A 15649-nucleotide genomic window follows, 5' to 3' on the forward strand; every position below is an offset into this window, starting at 1 on the left:
CCACCGCCGGGAGCAGTAGAGCACGGACGACTTTTATATAGAGAAGACCTGACCAATCAGCACCGCGCGCCCTTCACTCTATGGTACCGGTTGCCAAGGTGAAAGCGCGACGTCACATCCTTCTGAAATCTCACGAGCTTTCCGTAAATTTGCTTGTTCACTGAAGTGACGTCACCTCAGCCATGTCGCCAGTTGAACAGGACAGACTTGATCAATCGAGGCGACTATCAGGTCGATGTGGACCTTCAATAAAGTGCGGTGAAATGAACAGTTTGCGCGGTCTCCTCCACACAGCCGGGCGCGGTTCCGTTACTGTTGCACCCGGCTGCGCTCACTTCGTCTCTTTAGAGCCCTCCAATCGTGTTCTTGGCTTAGAAGGAGAGATTTTGCTCGATTGTTTTGGCCTGAGTAATGGCGCCGCTCCCCCCACCATGGCTCCTTGTCTCCCTTCTCTCTTAGACTGGGAGAGTTGTTGCTACCTGCAGGAGCTAACGTGTTCAGGGCCGTTCGCAGCAGATTCTGCTACCCAGTTGCCCGAACCGGCTCCGGAGACGAAGAGCACAGGTGAGGAGCGGAGTCTACCCCGGTCTGATGTAATCTATGGCCTCACACTGCGCGGTGGAGGCCGGGGACTAAGCTGAGGGCAGGAGCAGGGCAAATTCTGAGACCTGGTGGCAGTATGAAGTTCTTAGTATTGTAATGGTGCCTGGCCCGATCACCCCACTCACTTGTGGTGACTAATATCGGACTCGGCCAGATTTACAATATAAATCACTTATACAAACCAAAATGTATTCACAGAGATTAAAAAATAATGAATATCACTCGAGTTCTATACTGAGGCCCTGAAAAGTGAAAGTTTTTAGGATAGATCGGAATATTCGCCTGAATCCAGCGCCCGGGCCTACGCTACAGTCTAAGGACACGGTCACCTTGGTGCATTCAATAGATTAAACATAGTCCCGCAGGTTCATTTATGTGACGTGTTGTTTAGGTCCAGTTCACACGTCAAAGATTTGCGTAGAGCGGATCCGTGTCGTTTTGCGAGAGGTGGGGAAACGAGGATTTCTGCGGCGGATCTGTGCGAGGATCGGGATTCAGTTGCGTTAATTTTGCTGCTTTTTCACATTGAAAATGCCAAAATAATGAACGTCCTCGTTTTTGTGGTTGTCGACAGGAAGTGTGAAAGGGATCAGGAGAATCTTATTTCCACGAGAGTGTAGATTTAGGGCTTGTTCACACGGGGCAAGAGGGGGTGGATTTGGGCGCCGAATCCTCCTCAGAATCCGCCCCCCTCACAATAGAGGTCTATGCGTTCTTTTTTCCGCTAGTGGGGACAAGCCAAAAAAGAAGTGAGCTGCCCTTTTTTCAGGCGGATTCCGCAGCTGAGTCAGCCCCGGCGTCCGCCTCGCAACAGTACCCTCTAGACTAGGCCTACTCCGGAGCGGGAAGCTGCAGCAGGCACATTTTGGTCCTATTCTGACACGGCTCCTGCATCAAAATCCGGACCAAAATATGCAGTCCCTAGCCCTTGTGAATGGGGCCTTAGCCTCAAATCCTCAATATGTGAACGGCTTGCACTTAAGTGGCACCTGTTTTCATGGATCCGTGTATGAAAGGGTCCGTGAAAATGGACAAAAGTAGTACAGATGAACGAACACTATTCGAAACAGGCGTTTCGAACAGCACGCTCCCATAGAAATTAATGAACATAGCCGGCACGCAGGAGGTTAAGTGACCGGCTGCCGGCAAAGTCTGCATGCCGGCCGCTTCTATTTATTTCAAAGGGAGCGTGCTATTCGGAATGGCTGTTCCGAATAGTGTTCGCTCATCTCTAAAAAATAAAACAGGACCTATATTATGATGGTTCATGTCAAAATAAGTCATGTGAATAGCCCCCATTGACTGACATTGAATGTAATGCTGCCGTGTAACGTCTGTTAAAAAAAAATGACGGCACATGGCTGTTATTCACTGTCGTGTGAATATAGCTTAAAGGGGTTGTCCCCGAATTTCGGGAATGATGAAGCAGGCCGTGGAAAGGGAAACCTCATAATATAAAAACTGATACTCATTTGTCCCTATAAGGGCTCGTTCACATCTGCGCCCGGTCTCCGTTTTGCAGGTTTCCGTTTCCTGCACAAAACAGAGCAGGAGACGGAAACCTGCAGGACACTTTCTCACCCATTCATTTGAATGGGTATGAAAGATGTCGGCCGTGAGCGTTTTATGCTCTCTGCTGCGAAACCGTTTTTTTAAAATCGGACACAGAGTCGGACATGCAGTACTCTGTGTCTGGTTTAAAAAAAACGGTTTCGTGGCGGAGAGCATAAAATGCTCACGGCCGAACCCGGTCTGACAGTTTTCCGTCTTCTGCATGCAGAAGACGGAAAGCCCAGAACGGAGTCCGGACGCTAGTGTGAACCCAGCGTCACACTCCGTTGTCTGTTCCAGGGCGTGTTGGCTCCTGGGCGGAAGTCCTCCCTGTGCATGACTAAGGTGGCCACAGGAAAGGACCCGGCCAAAATGGGTGTGAAATATTGACATTTTTCATGACTGTTTTGCTCCTGAGAAGACGCCCATTTTCATGGATCCCTCATACATGGCAGGGTAAAACTAGAACGGGATCTATATTTCGACAGTTCATTACTACAGACAATATCAGTAGTGTGAATAGGCCCCATTCGCATATAGTGTAATGAATTCGACCGTCATATGGCTGATATTCACTGTTCTGTGGATCTAGAATAGGGGAAGTGTCACAGTGTACCTGGATGTGACCGCCAGTGGTTTCATTTCTGTGTAAGCGGGACAGATGAATTTCAGCTGGATATCATTACAGGTTGTGCTATTAGGGAGCTTTCACGTGGGGGAAAATGGCTCGTAATCTGGCGCAGAATTAACGTGGAGTCGCGCCAGATTCCGAGCCATTTTGTCCCGTGTGAAAGCTCCCTTAGGAATTTGGTCACAAATCCACCAACAAAAAAAGCCTTTTTTTGGAGGCTGATTCCTGACCAAAAAACTCTGTGTGAGCTCAGCCTAAGGGCCTCTTGACACGGCGTAAACGCGCCGCTCATTTAGACACGTATACACGTGTCCGAGCGCGGCGCTTCAAAACAGAGCCCATTGATTTTAATGGGAAGCGCGCGCGTATATCAGAAATCAATGGGCTCTGTTTTGAAGCACTGTGTTTGGACACGTGTATATGTGTCTAAATGAGCGGCGTGCTTACGCCGTGTGACGGGGCCCTTAGGCTGAGTTGACACAGAGTTTTTTGGTCAGGAATCAGCCTCCAAAAAAAACCCTCCCAATAAAACTCTATTGGGAGGCTAATTTTGAGGCGTATTTGTGACCAAATTCCTGACCAAAAAACTCAGTATGAACTCGGCCTAAGGGTATGTTTACACCGAGTTTTTTGCAGGCAAATTTTGAGGTGGAAACCGCCTCAAAATCTGCCTGTAAAACAGCCCCGCATTCATTTCAGTTTTTTTTACTGCTAGTAATTTTTTCAGCTAGTGGGAAAAAGAAGCAAGCTGCCCTTTCTTCACGTGGATTCCGCAGCTGGGGCTTGAGAAACCCTCCTGCTTAGGCCCATCCTTTCATTGCGGCTAGCTGTGCAAAAAAACCACATGGCGTAAAATGTTTTCGATGTGTGAACTCACCCTTACTGTAGACTATAATGGGGTCCGTGTGCTTGCCGCCAGATCTCTGCAGGGATCTTGCGGACAGGAAAGTAGTTCACAATCTACTTTCCTGTCCGCGTGATTTGTGCGGGCGGCAAGCACACTAACTCCATTATAGTCTATGGGGTCCATGTGCTTTTACAGCACAGTGCTTGCAATTGCATTTGGTATTCCCTTCGGGGGGTCCCCATGCGACTCACTGAACAGAATACCAACGCAGATGTGAACAGAGCATTACACAGACGTGAAACCTTTGGCGACCACATCCACTAATACCTCATGTCACTGCCCATACACATAAGACCATCACCTGAGCCAGGCCCCTTCCCCTTTACATAATAACGGCTCACATCTCAGCACCACACATGAGAAACTTTACAGGTATTTTCACATAGTGAAATTTGAACAATCTTAAAAATTCAGCTTCAGAAAATGAAACTTAATTTTTACGTTTGACTGCAAATAGTGTTTTCCCCTTGTGGATCACAGCCTCTGTTACTGAGGTATTACTGGGTTTTTGTCAATATGCAAATGAACTTTTTTGGAGGAATAAGGGTGTGGCCATTGCTCCATAGAGGTAAGCGGCGACACCCTCTTTGCTCCATAGAGCATATTTTGCATATTGACAAAAACAAAAGCAGCAATTCACAAGGGGAAACCATTGTTTGATTCTGACTGCGTGGCTGGGTTCTGGTGACAGACTGCCTTTAAGGCTAAGGCCCCACGGGCTGGAAACAGCGCTAAAGTGCTGCGGGAACAATCGCAACGGGAACGCATTGCAGTTCTTCCCGCAGCACTTTGAACAGAAAGTTCACAGAGTTTTCCTCCACGGACTTTCTGTTACAATTATATCTACGGGGAGGGGCAACACGGTGACTCAGTGGTTAGCACTGCAGCCTTGCAGCTCTGGAGTCCTGGGTTCGAATCCCCCACCAGTAACAACATCTGCAAGGAGTTTGTATGTTTTTCCCGTGTTTGTGTGGATTTCCTCCCATTCTAAAAAGACATACTGATAGGAAAATATGTACATTGTGATCCCTATATGGGGCTCACAATCTATATTAAAAAAAAACAAATTAAATTTATGGGGAAGCCACCAGTGTTTCCATAGATATAATTGATATGCTGCGCAACGGTTTTGGAAATCGCAGCGTGTCCACGCATGAATCCCATCCACTTTGCAAGTACTGTAAAAAACCGCCATTTCCCTGTGGCGTTTCCGGCCCATGGCGCCCCGGTCTAAAGTTTCCTGTGTGGTGCTAAGGTAATCCCAGGACATGTAAGAACAGGCTGTGGTCTGAGAAAATAGGACACGTTTATACCTCTCACAAAATCCTGTACAAAGCTGTGTCTTAAAGATGATGGGTAAAAATAACTGGGAATTCAGAATGTTACCACCCCCAATCATTTGTACTCATGAGATATAAGCCACTGTAGACCATGACCCGGTGCCATCGGCTATTTTGCTGTTGCGTAAGTGACTCCAGCCCTAGGGAGGATATACACGTACCACGATTATTACCTATGGCCACATCTGGCACAGAATCCGTATTGCATGAGTTTCTTGATGTGAACTGGCTTCAGACTTCACCTGTAGCAGTGTATGTGACGTATATGTGATTTGTGTGGTGTAATATTGCTCCAAATGTGAGACCACTGGAGTGCAGGAGACAAATGGTGGTAGGAACTGTAGTCTTAGGCTACGTAATGGAAGTAATAGCACTGTATTTACAATAGTACTCGGTTTATCTCGTCTAAATGGCGAACACTGTAGCCGAGTCACATTATAAGTCAGTGGGGTTTGTTGGTTGCTGCCAGTGTCCAACCCTGTGACTAGTATGGCACTGTGTTATAGTTTCTATTACAACCTTATCCTTTGTGGTGTTACACAACAAACAAGAACCAGAAGTGATCCTCATATGGCACCATACATTTCCGTTTCCCTTTAAATGGATTGTCCCATTGGGATATCAGATTTTATGGCCTATCCCTAAGGCTGAGTTCACACAGAGTTTTTTGGTCAGGGTTTTGGCATTGTCGGAAAACGCGTGAGGAGTTTCCTGAGGCGTTTTTTGCCATTTGAAGCGTTTCCTGATCAGATTTTTGCCAAAAACGCTTCAGGTTCCCAAAAACGTGAGCAGGAAAAACCGGCTCACATTGACTTGCATTGAAGCCGTTAGCCGGAAACGCTCAGGCTTAAAAAAAAAAAGAATGAACATCTGGCTACTTTTTTGCCGCTAGCGGAAAAGACTCAGAAGCGTTTTGTATACTTTGAATGGTGAGGCGTTTTTTTGGTTTAGGGATTGGAGGCAGGATTTCTGCCAAAACCCTGACCAAAACTCTGTGTGAACTTAGCCTAAGTATCTGAGGGGTGGAGACTGCTCGGAGTCTTCTGAAGGCTCCCAGGCCTGTCATAGGAAAATAACTGCTGAGGCTTGTCTGTGTCTGGCCTCAATAGTTATACAATCAGTCTACCATGGACTGCAGTCTATGAGACCGTCTGGACGGAAAATCTAAAAATTGAAATCTCTTACATTCTCTAGATCACAAATAAAAATAAAGAAACAAACAAATTAGGCACCTGTGTCTGAAAATGCCTGAACTATAAAAATATATATATATATATATATATATATATATATATATATATATATATATATATTAAAAAAAGATCAAAATGGCCAAAAGGCTATTTTTTCTCTCAATAAACAGTGATCAAAATGTTGGACCTTTTTCCCAGAATGGTATAAGTAAAAACGACTTATGGCGTAAATAAAGACGCCTCAGGCTAAGTTCACACAGGGGTTTTTTTGGTCAGGACTTTGAGGCCGTATTCCCCTCAAAATCCTGACCAAAAAGACGTCTCCCATTGAAATTAATGGGAGCCGGTCAGTTCTTTTTCCCGGGCGCGGTTTGTTCCGGCTCCCAGTAAAAGAAGCGAGATGCTCATTCTTCAGGGAGATTCACCTCACGACATCCACCTGAAGACACTCCCTCCTCCCGACTAGGCCTACTCATTTGGGCCTAATATGGAGCAGAGTGTGCGACTGGATGCCGGAGCACTGTATCAGCATTCAGTCGCAGCTACCCGTATTTTGGGCCTCCGCCTCAGGTTCCAGACCTGAGGCCACGTGTGAACGTGGCCTTACACAGCTCTGTACACAGAAACATAGAAAAGTTACAGGAGGCAGAATATGACGACTAAAATAATTTTTTCATTATTAAAATTTTGGATTTTTGTAAAGGTATGAAAAGATAAAAACTATATAAATTTGGTATGGCTGTGATCCTAAGAATATAAGGAATGTGATCTCTGGGGGGGAGGGCTGATAGGTGGCCCCCATATGGGACGTCTGTATAGGGACAGCACCCATACTATACACAACAAGGGGTCAGCTTTCTGCTTCCCACCCACATTACAGGCACAGTTGCCTTGTACGGCTGACAGGTAAGGCCCCACCAATCAGATATTTATGGTTTATCCTAAGGATAGGCCATATAATCCGATATCCTGGGTAACCCCTTAAAGGCTAAGGCCACACTTTGTGGGAACACAACAGAAAAAATATTGTGTTTTATAGTGTCATCAAAATCAATGGGATTTTATTCAATCTTATTCACACTTTGCAGAAAAGTAAACAGCATGTTAAATTGAGTGAGGATAAATTGCATCAAAAACACAGTTTCATTTCTTTGTGAAAATGTTGGAAAAAAAAATAGCAAAACAGAGTGGAAATCCACACGTACAAGTGTTTTTTTTTTTCTATTTTCCATAACGTTTTTCGCTGCCTTTTCACAGCGTGGGGTCTTAGTCTACAGGGGTGATTTCCCAGACCCCCGGCAATTGGACAGAATAAGTGTCCCTTGAAGTAAAAGCCCTTCAAGGATGTGATTGGGTCTGTGGAGGGGGAGAAGTGTCATTGGAGGATATATATGGGTGGTTGTCACCAGCACACTGATGATACTACAGGTATATATGTTAATAAGTGTTCCCAGCTAGAACTGAATAGGGAGAAAACTAAAGGGGGTAGAATATTTTTCTCCCAAATGGAGATAACAATTGAAGAGCTATCCTGCGTAGCGAAATGCAGCTTGGAATCGCATTGCGTTGTTTTTCATTAAGTCGTTGCTGTGTTTTTCCTCCGTTACAGGGAGTTGGTTTACAATTCACCATGCTGCCTTGTACAAATCACAGCTTTTCTGTAGATCTTTTTTCCCACAATGTGTAGATGAGGTTAATGAAGTCCCATTCACTTCTATGGGGCTGGGGGCGTTGCCAGAGATTACGTTTCCAGCAGCCCCATAGAAGTGAATGGAGCGCTGATCAGACATTCACAAGGAGGCTTTAGGGGAACGTTTGGTCTTCTATTCTCCTGATCACCAGGGGCCCAACCGACAAAGCAGATGTTGGCTTGTGGGTCGGCTGATCAGCAGCAAAGGGCGAACATTGCCGATAATATCCCTCCATATCAGCCGGTCTCATAGGATCTTATCAACCAGCGAAGGCAAAATCAATTGCTATTTAGAGGATATCATTGCTGGGCCACCTAGCCAGATCCATTGTGGCATCAACCATTGGCAGTAAAAAAAAAAGCAGTTACCTTAGGAAACCCGTGGACCCCATAGACTATAATGGCGTCCAGATTATTTCCGCTTGGTTTCCACATGAAAAATACATAAAGAAAAGTGCTGCTTGTAGGACTCTTCTCTGGAACGGAATCCCCAAACGCAGATGTGAACAGGGCCTATCAAACACAACTATCCAATTAATCCATCAGAAAAATACCCAATAACTGCCATGATCCCTAATTGGGGGTACTTAAACCCGCCTATGAACGCCATCTGTCAATGAGGAATAGAAACAGGACATTCACGTGCTCCAGCAGGATGTCGCCCGTAATAGGAAACCCAAACTGATCACGTGCATGCGTTGCCTTGCGCACACAAGGTTGTTTTCACGACGGACATAATAAAGCAAAAATTATTGAAAATTTTCTTTATTTTTTCTTGACTTACTTTAAAGGGGTTTCTCATGAACATAAATTTATATAAATTTATAGACATCTAAAAGTTAAACATTTTTGGGGCAACACGGTAGCTCAGTGGTTAGCATTGCAGCGCTGGAGTCCTGGGTTCGAATCCCACCAGGAACAACATCTGCAAGGAGTTTGTATGTTCTCCCTGTGTTTGCGTGGATTTCCTCCCTTTCTACAAAGATATACTGATAGGGAAAAAAATGTACATTGTGATCCCTATATGGGGCTCACAATCTACATAAAAAAAATGTAAACATTTTTGCACATATGATAAAATTTTTGCTTTTGTCTTGATCAGTTGCCAATGGATATGATCATGAGTGCAGGAACTGTTGGTCTGACAGTTGTCCGAAATCCAGCCATGATCTCCTCCTTGTGTCCGGTTATCTTCTCATACATGTAGTGTCCCTGCCTGATAAGGCTGGTCTTACACGGCCATAATGATTTTACGGTCCGCAAGTTGCTGATCAGCAACATAGACACCGCAGATGCCCTTAAACTGCTGCACTCGCCCATAGAGTTCTATGGGCGAGTCCGTGCAGTGCCGCAAATCACGGCCATTACAGACATGTTCTATAAATTGCGGACCACGGTTGCGGCCCGGCCACATCACGGATAGAATATCCGGTGGTGTAAGAGGCCGCATTGAATATGATGTGTCCGCAACTGAAAACCCTCAATTGCAGACCGTGTCAGACCAGCCTAACCTGTCCACAGTAAAGAAATCATGGCTGGGTTTCTGACAAGTGCCAGACCATATTCACGGTCGTATCTATTGATATAAACAAAAACAAAAGACTAAGATGGTTAGAGAGAGGTTTTTAAAATTTCTATATTAAATTTTGGTGTTTTTTTCAGCTTTGAGCTCTGTGAGGTATTCTCTCTGTATGAAGAAAGGTTGAGTCTATGGCCTCAGACCTAGAAGCCACAGAAGATGGCTATTCGACCGACCTTGCAAAGCCTCTTTACCTTCAGTATTTGGAACGAGCTCTGCGGCTGGACCAGTTTCTTCGACAGACATCGGCCATATTCAACAGGAACGTTTCCAGGTACGGTTACATGGTGACTAACTATAGCTTATGAAGAAATTTTATAACATGTTCACGATGGCGTTGATCACCGGGGTATGTCACTATGTAACAATTTTAGGAAGACCTTCACTTCCAACAAAGCAACATCACATGGAATTCTATTATGTATTACTTTTACAGGCTTTTTTATAATACTATGTATGTCATTGAACCGTTGAAAAATTTTGCAGCGACGACAGTGAAGATGGCTTGGATGACACCCCACATCTTACAGAATCTGAGGATCCTTCCCTGCAGGTGAAAGAAGAACCTGTGTCACCCCTGCTTGGAGATATATCAAGAGAAGGAATATCTGCGGGGTTTCCTGTTAGCTCTCACAATGGAGTCCTGCAGCCAGGTTTGTGCTTTACCAGCACCTAAAAAGTCATCTTTGTTCTGTACTAAAGTCATAATTTCAACTTTTTTATTCTTTCTTTTTTTGTATCTTCAGAGCTCAAATCGGAGCGAGGGAGTCTGTACAATTTCTCCAAACTGAAGAAAAACCGAAAATGGCTGAAAGTAGGTTGAAAGAAGTGTCTGATAGCTCAGATTTTATTATTACCGTATATACTCGAGTATAAGCCGACCCGAAAATAAGCCGAGGCCCCTAATTTTACCACAAAAGTATAAGCCAAGGGGGGGAAATCCACCATTGCAGATAAAGTCTGGTCATGTGCACTGCAGCTTAGTAACTCCATGTGCCTCATAGCAATAGCAGTTAACCCCATCATGTCCCTCACATTAACCCCCTGTGTGCCTCACATAAGAGTTACTGATATGTGGGACATATGGAGGTAATAATTAGGTATCATCATAATTAAGGTCCTTCATTAGTACCCTCATGTGTCTCACATATTAGTTACCCTTATATGGGGCACACAGGGGTTAATATGAGGGACATGATGGGGTTAGCTGCTATTAATGTGAGGCACATGGAGTTACTGAAACTAAATTAATAACTCCAAATGCCTGACATTACTAGGAATAGTATTCCAGCAGGTACCTGTGTGTTTTACTTTCACTTTACTGTAGCTTCCTCTCCTCTATACAGCAGACATCTTCTATAATACACAATGAATCCTGCACATAATGGCCACTGACTTATCTGCAGATGTTACATATCAGTGGCTACAGGACCTTTGATGACATCACAGTTAGGGCTAGTTCACACGGGGCTAAAGGGGCGGATTTTGACAGCAGAATCCACGTCATAATCCGCCCCTTTCAATGGTGGTCTATGGAGACCACTAGCTTTTTTTTCCTGCTATCGGCAGCTGCCAATAGCGGAAAAAAAAAAGCGAGCTGCCCTTTCTTCTGGTGGAAGCCGCGGCGCGCTGAGCCGCGGCTTCCGCCTAGCGGCGGCACCCTCCGGTGTCGGTTCATTCATTTGAGCCGGCTGCGGAGGGGAAAGCCGCGACCGCGATGGTTGTGGCAGGCGGGTTTTGACCTGAGAGTGACGCGGCTCGCCGCGTCTCTCTCGGTGTCAAAACCCGCCACACGTGTGAACGAGCCCTTACGTGACCTACATAACAAGCCAATCACAGAGCAGTAGCACTAAAGGACCTCCCCCTTTGTTTAATTCATGCCGCTCCTTGCTGTTCTCTGTGACTCGAGTATAAGCCGGGGGGATTTTGCTGCATTAAAACTGTGCTGAAAAAGTCGGCTTATACTCGAGTATATACGGTACTCAGAACCTACTTGACTATGTGAAAGGCCTTGTCATCATATGTAAAATAAAATGATATCTAACCTTCAATGATATATATAACCACTTTGGAATGGCATGTTTGATAGTCACTAACTTGCTGGTGTTTCTGCTTATAGAACATACTCCTGAACGAGGACACCAGTGACTCCGATTCTCTAAGCGATGAGGATGATGAGTGTTCTCTGTCTAAAGACGAGCTTTATGACATGCTCAGGATGCACAAGTACAAAAAGCTTCACCAGAACAAATATCACAAGGATAAAGAGGTATTTTATGTCCTGTCACATGCAACCTAAATAACCTTTCAGTACTGCACTGTTAGATATAGATATTCTGTAGCGTGCTACCAATATTATAACAAAATCATCTGCTTTCCTTTACATTACTAATGGCTACATTATTCTCTGAATTAAAGGGGTTTTCTAGGAGTCAGATTTTGATGACGTGTGCTAGGTTCAGACTGGTGCCGGCTCTCCATCGTTCAGGTATTTCGAGGAACTTGAATGATGGAAAACTGGATCGCTAAAACAGCGGTTACACACGGAGCTCAGCGGAACCCATTGTCTGTAATGGGGTCCACCGAATGTCCGTCATTTTGAAAGCAAGACCGTGCAAAGATTTTTATTTTTTTTTTCTCCGAGGATTTACAGCAGAGACTTTGTATCATCAGTGTTTGACCGAAGGGTCCAAATCCCGTCACCCTCACGGATCAGCTGCTTGAATAGACTACAGCATTGGGGTGAGTGCTGTGGCCTCTTCAATGAATTCTAAGCACAGTGCTGCACTTTGATACTTGCTGTTGCTGCTCAGTCCCATTCACTTGAATACGGCTGAGCTGCACACAAGCCATATGCACTCACCCAGGTGCATTGCCACTTTGAGCAATTGATCTGTGGGTTTCCTGGGTATCGGACCCCCCGAAGATGATATATTAATGACCTATTCTAATGGACATATCATCAATATTTAAGTCCCGGAGAACCCTTTAAGGGAAAGTGGAGAACAATACATTCTGCCTGTATGGAACTGCAATTTGTATATATATAATATCAGTGCATTGGTCACTGGCAGAGTTGATCTTGATCTCAGCCCCTTTGCGCCCGATGCTCACTTGACCACTTTGTAGACTCCAAAAGAGAAGAGAAAAATGGTGACAGACCACTTCTGTCTTCTCTTCAGGTTCCCTGTCTGTCACTGACCGATGGACACCTGATCTGTCTCTACTTTATTCCAAGAGCTTTATAGGGTTGTCCAGCCTCCTTGATATTTTTTGCCAAAAATTTATAGCGGTGTAAAATAACAAACTAGTTCCATATTCAGCTTCTGATTCCCCATCTGCTCCTGTGCCGCTACTTCCCCGATGCCCTGCCCGTGTCTGTATCCTGGTGAAACCACAATGGGTTACTAAATTAAGAATGGCCCCATTGGCTGGTATAAATGCGGATCCACAACGGGTAATCTACAGCAGAAATTCGGGGTCAGCCTCAGATTTCTGCTGTGGATTGTGTGAAACGCTCTTCCGGGTGAAGATAACCTCGCTGTATATAGTAAACTTCCATGCGCCCCCTAGTGGCAAACAACATGCTATATTTTAAATCTATGCCTGGGTGGGGCATTTACAATGCTGTATGACAAAACTCAAGCTCCAGCCACTACAGATACACTAAGAATTTAATAAGGATAGAATTTTGAACATGGCAAGATTAAAAAAAAAAAAAAAAAACCCCACATAAATTGATATTCATGGCTGATTCTTCACTTTTTTTTATTGCAGTTGCAGCAGTATCAGTTTTACAGTGCAGGCCTTCTCTCCACTCATGATCAGTTTCACGAGCAGCGTCATCTTAATGGACCAAAAAAGAGAAAAATTAAAGATGAAAAGAAATTTAGAGGTAATTAAAACTTGTAACAAACAAATGTGGGGTATGTGTTCTTGAGATTGGCAGCATTGAAGCTAGTACATATATACTAGCCATTCATGCTGTAACCAGACAATGAGAGGCAAGCAGTAGCAATATGCATTGCAGTTGCCCAGGGTCACTTGCTCTCTGTTGAGCCGCTAAGGGGGCATTCACACGGAGTAACACGGCGCTTATTCTGGCACGATAACTCGCGTAAGAATCAGCGCTGCAAAACAGAATCCCCTTGACTTCAATGGGTTCCGTTCGCGCGTGACACCTTCAAATCAATGGGTTAAAAAGCCTCCCATTGATTTCAATGTGTTACGAGCATTAAACGCAACCCATTGAAGTCAAGGGGATTCTGTTTTGCAGCGCTGATTCGTACGCAAGTTATCGTGCCAGAATAAGCGCCGTGTTACTCCGTGTGAATGCCCCTAAATAAAACAGGACACATGGAGATGACTTCTGCTTAACCACAAGCCTGCCTCAGCCACTGAGGTCCTGAGCTGTCTAAAGTCCTTGTATCGTGCAAGTTGTGGCCCATGCAAACATTGATCACCTGTCCACAGGATGTATGATGAATATTTAATTGCTGGAGGTCCAGCCACTAGGATCCCCATTAATCACAGAAACAGGGGTCCTTATGTTTCTTGTTTAATTGTATCTGTGGTCACACATGTATACTACCACTCCATTCTATGCCTATGGAGCTGTCATAGACAGATGAGTACAATTCCATAGGGGGCGGGTTCACATCTGCGCCCGGTCTTTGCTTTTAGGTTTTAGTTCCGAGAAACCGGACAGGAGACGGAAACCGGCAGTCGCTTTTCAGTATCCGCCCATGAGCGCCCGTGAATGTCTTGTGGTCTCCACGGTGAAACCTTTTTTTTTTTTTTTTTTTTAACCAGACACAAAGTTGGGCATGCAGGACTTTGTCTCCGGTTAAAAAAACAAACAAACAGTTTCACTGCGGAGAGCACAAAACGCTCACAGGTACTCACGTGCGGACACTGCAGAAGATGGAAACCTGAAAGCGGAGACCGGATGTGAACCCGCCCTCAGTAGTAGTTTGCACGTGTGACCACCACTCCATTCAAACCGAGAACTTGGGTCCCTTCTTGAGATTGGTGTTAATCCTAGTGATTGAATCCCCACTAATCATCCTTCCTGTGAATAGTTAATGAGTATTTATTATGCAACTATTACTGCTACTTGTTTCCAACACTGCCTGTCAGTGGATATGTATTTTCACCTACCATTTCCTACTGTATGTGATGGCACATCATCTGGCCACAGTGGCCAATCACAACTCTCAAAGGAGACATCACTTTCGTTCTTCAACACCAATAGATTGGAAGATCCTATATGTTTTTGGAATCCAAACTTGCTCCAGTAAGGAGCCTGAAAACAGCTTGAGACCCCACTAAGTAACCATAACCCATTCCCCTAATAAATAACACATCCTCAGTTACATTCTATGTGATGTCTGCTCATGAGTTGTCACCACAACCATGTAACCATTGAAAGGTGAGATATGGTCCAGTGTTGGAAGACAGTAGTTATATAAGTAGTATGAAACGAAAGTGTAGCATGCACCGTATTTCTCAAAAGTAAGTGTGACGATTGCGAGCACTAAAATCCGGTAATATTGATCAGAGATTGTCGCAGTTATTTATCGCAATGACACAATTCTTGACTAGGTTAGGAGACATCCTCTTGACACGCCATGTATAGATATGACTGTACTATTGCAAAAGAGCAATACTTAAACAATATTTCCTTTCTATAGCCAAATTAAAAAAAGTCAAGAAGAAAAGGAGACATGAAGAGGATTTGTCGGACGATGAGTTGCCACATCGGCATCACCATGCTAAAGTGTTTGCAAAATTCTCCCAAGATGCTCCAACTCCAATTGCAAAAAAGAAGCATATGACAATCGAGCAGCTAAACGCACGCCGCAGGAAAGTGTGGCTAACCATTGTAAAAAAAGAATTGCCAAAGGTATGTGGGAGGACAGGCTCGGTGGTAGCAGCAGCAGAACCAGACAGTTAGGGACTGATACAAAAAATCGGGTACAAACAGGTTTTATCCTGTAGGTCAGCAATGGCGAACCTATGGCATGTGTGCCAGAGAGGGTACAGGGTTCCCCGTTAGTGAGCAATTGCTGCCTTCAGCTGGTTGTGCAAATGCACATCCAGCTGAAAGCTGTCAGTGTAGCTCAGTGTAGGCCACTCGTACTGCGCAGCCTACA

The 15649-nt window shown here is 44.7% G+C and overlaps 1 protein-coding gene across 1 annotated transcript in view; it reads left to right on the plus strand.

Annotated features, from left to right (window-relative positions):
• Positions 1 to 468: 468 nt before the first annotated feature.
• The window catches only part of INO80 (INO80 complex ATPase subunit), a 61139-nt gene continuing 45958 nt past the window's right edge, over positions 469 to 15649 (plus strand). Inside the window, exons 1-7 of the mRNA XM_075283035.1 lie at positions 469 to 564; positions 9578 to 9768; positions 9981 to 10147; positions 10241 to 10308; positions 11614 to 11763; positions 13272 to 13389; positions 15188 to 15399. Coding sequence (XP_075139136.1) covers positions 9626 to 9768; positions 9981 to 10147; positions 10241 to 10308; positions 11614 to 11763; positions 13272 to 13389; positions 15188 to 15399 — 858 coding nt within the window. The 5' untranslated portion in view covers positions 469 to 564; positions 9578 to 9625. The remainder of the gene's footprint in view (positions 565 to 9577; positions 9769 to 9980; positions 10148 to 10240; positions 10309 to 11613; positions 11764 to 13271; positions 13390 to 15187; positions 15400 to 15649) is intronic.

This window comes from Leptodactylus fuscus, chromosome 7 (assembly GCF_031893055.1).
Source record: "Leptodactylus fuscus isolate aLepFus1 chromosome 7, aLepFus1.hap2, whole genome shotgun sequence".
NCBI classification, from domain to species: domain Eukaryota; kingdom Metazoa; phylum Chordata; class Amphibia; order Anura; family Leptodactylidae; genus Leptodactylus; species Leptodactylus fuscus.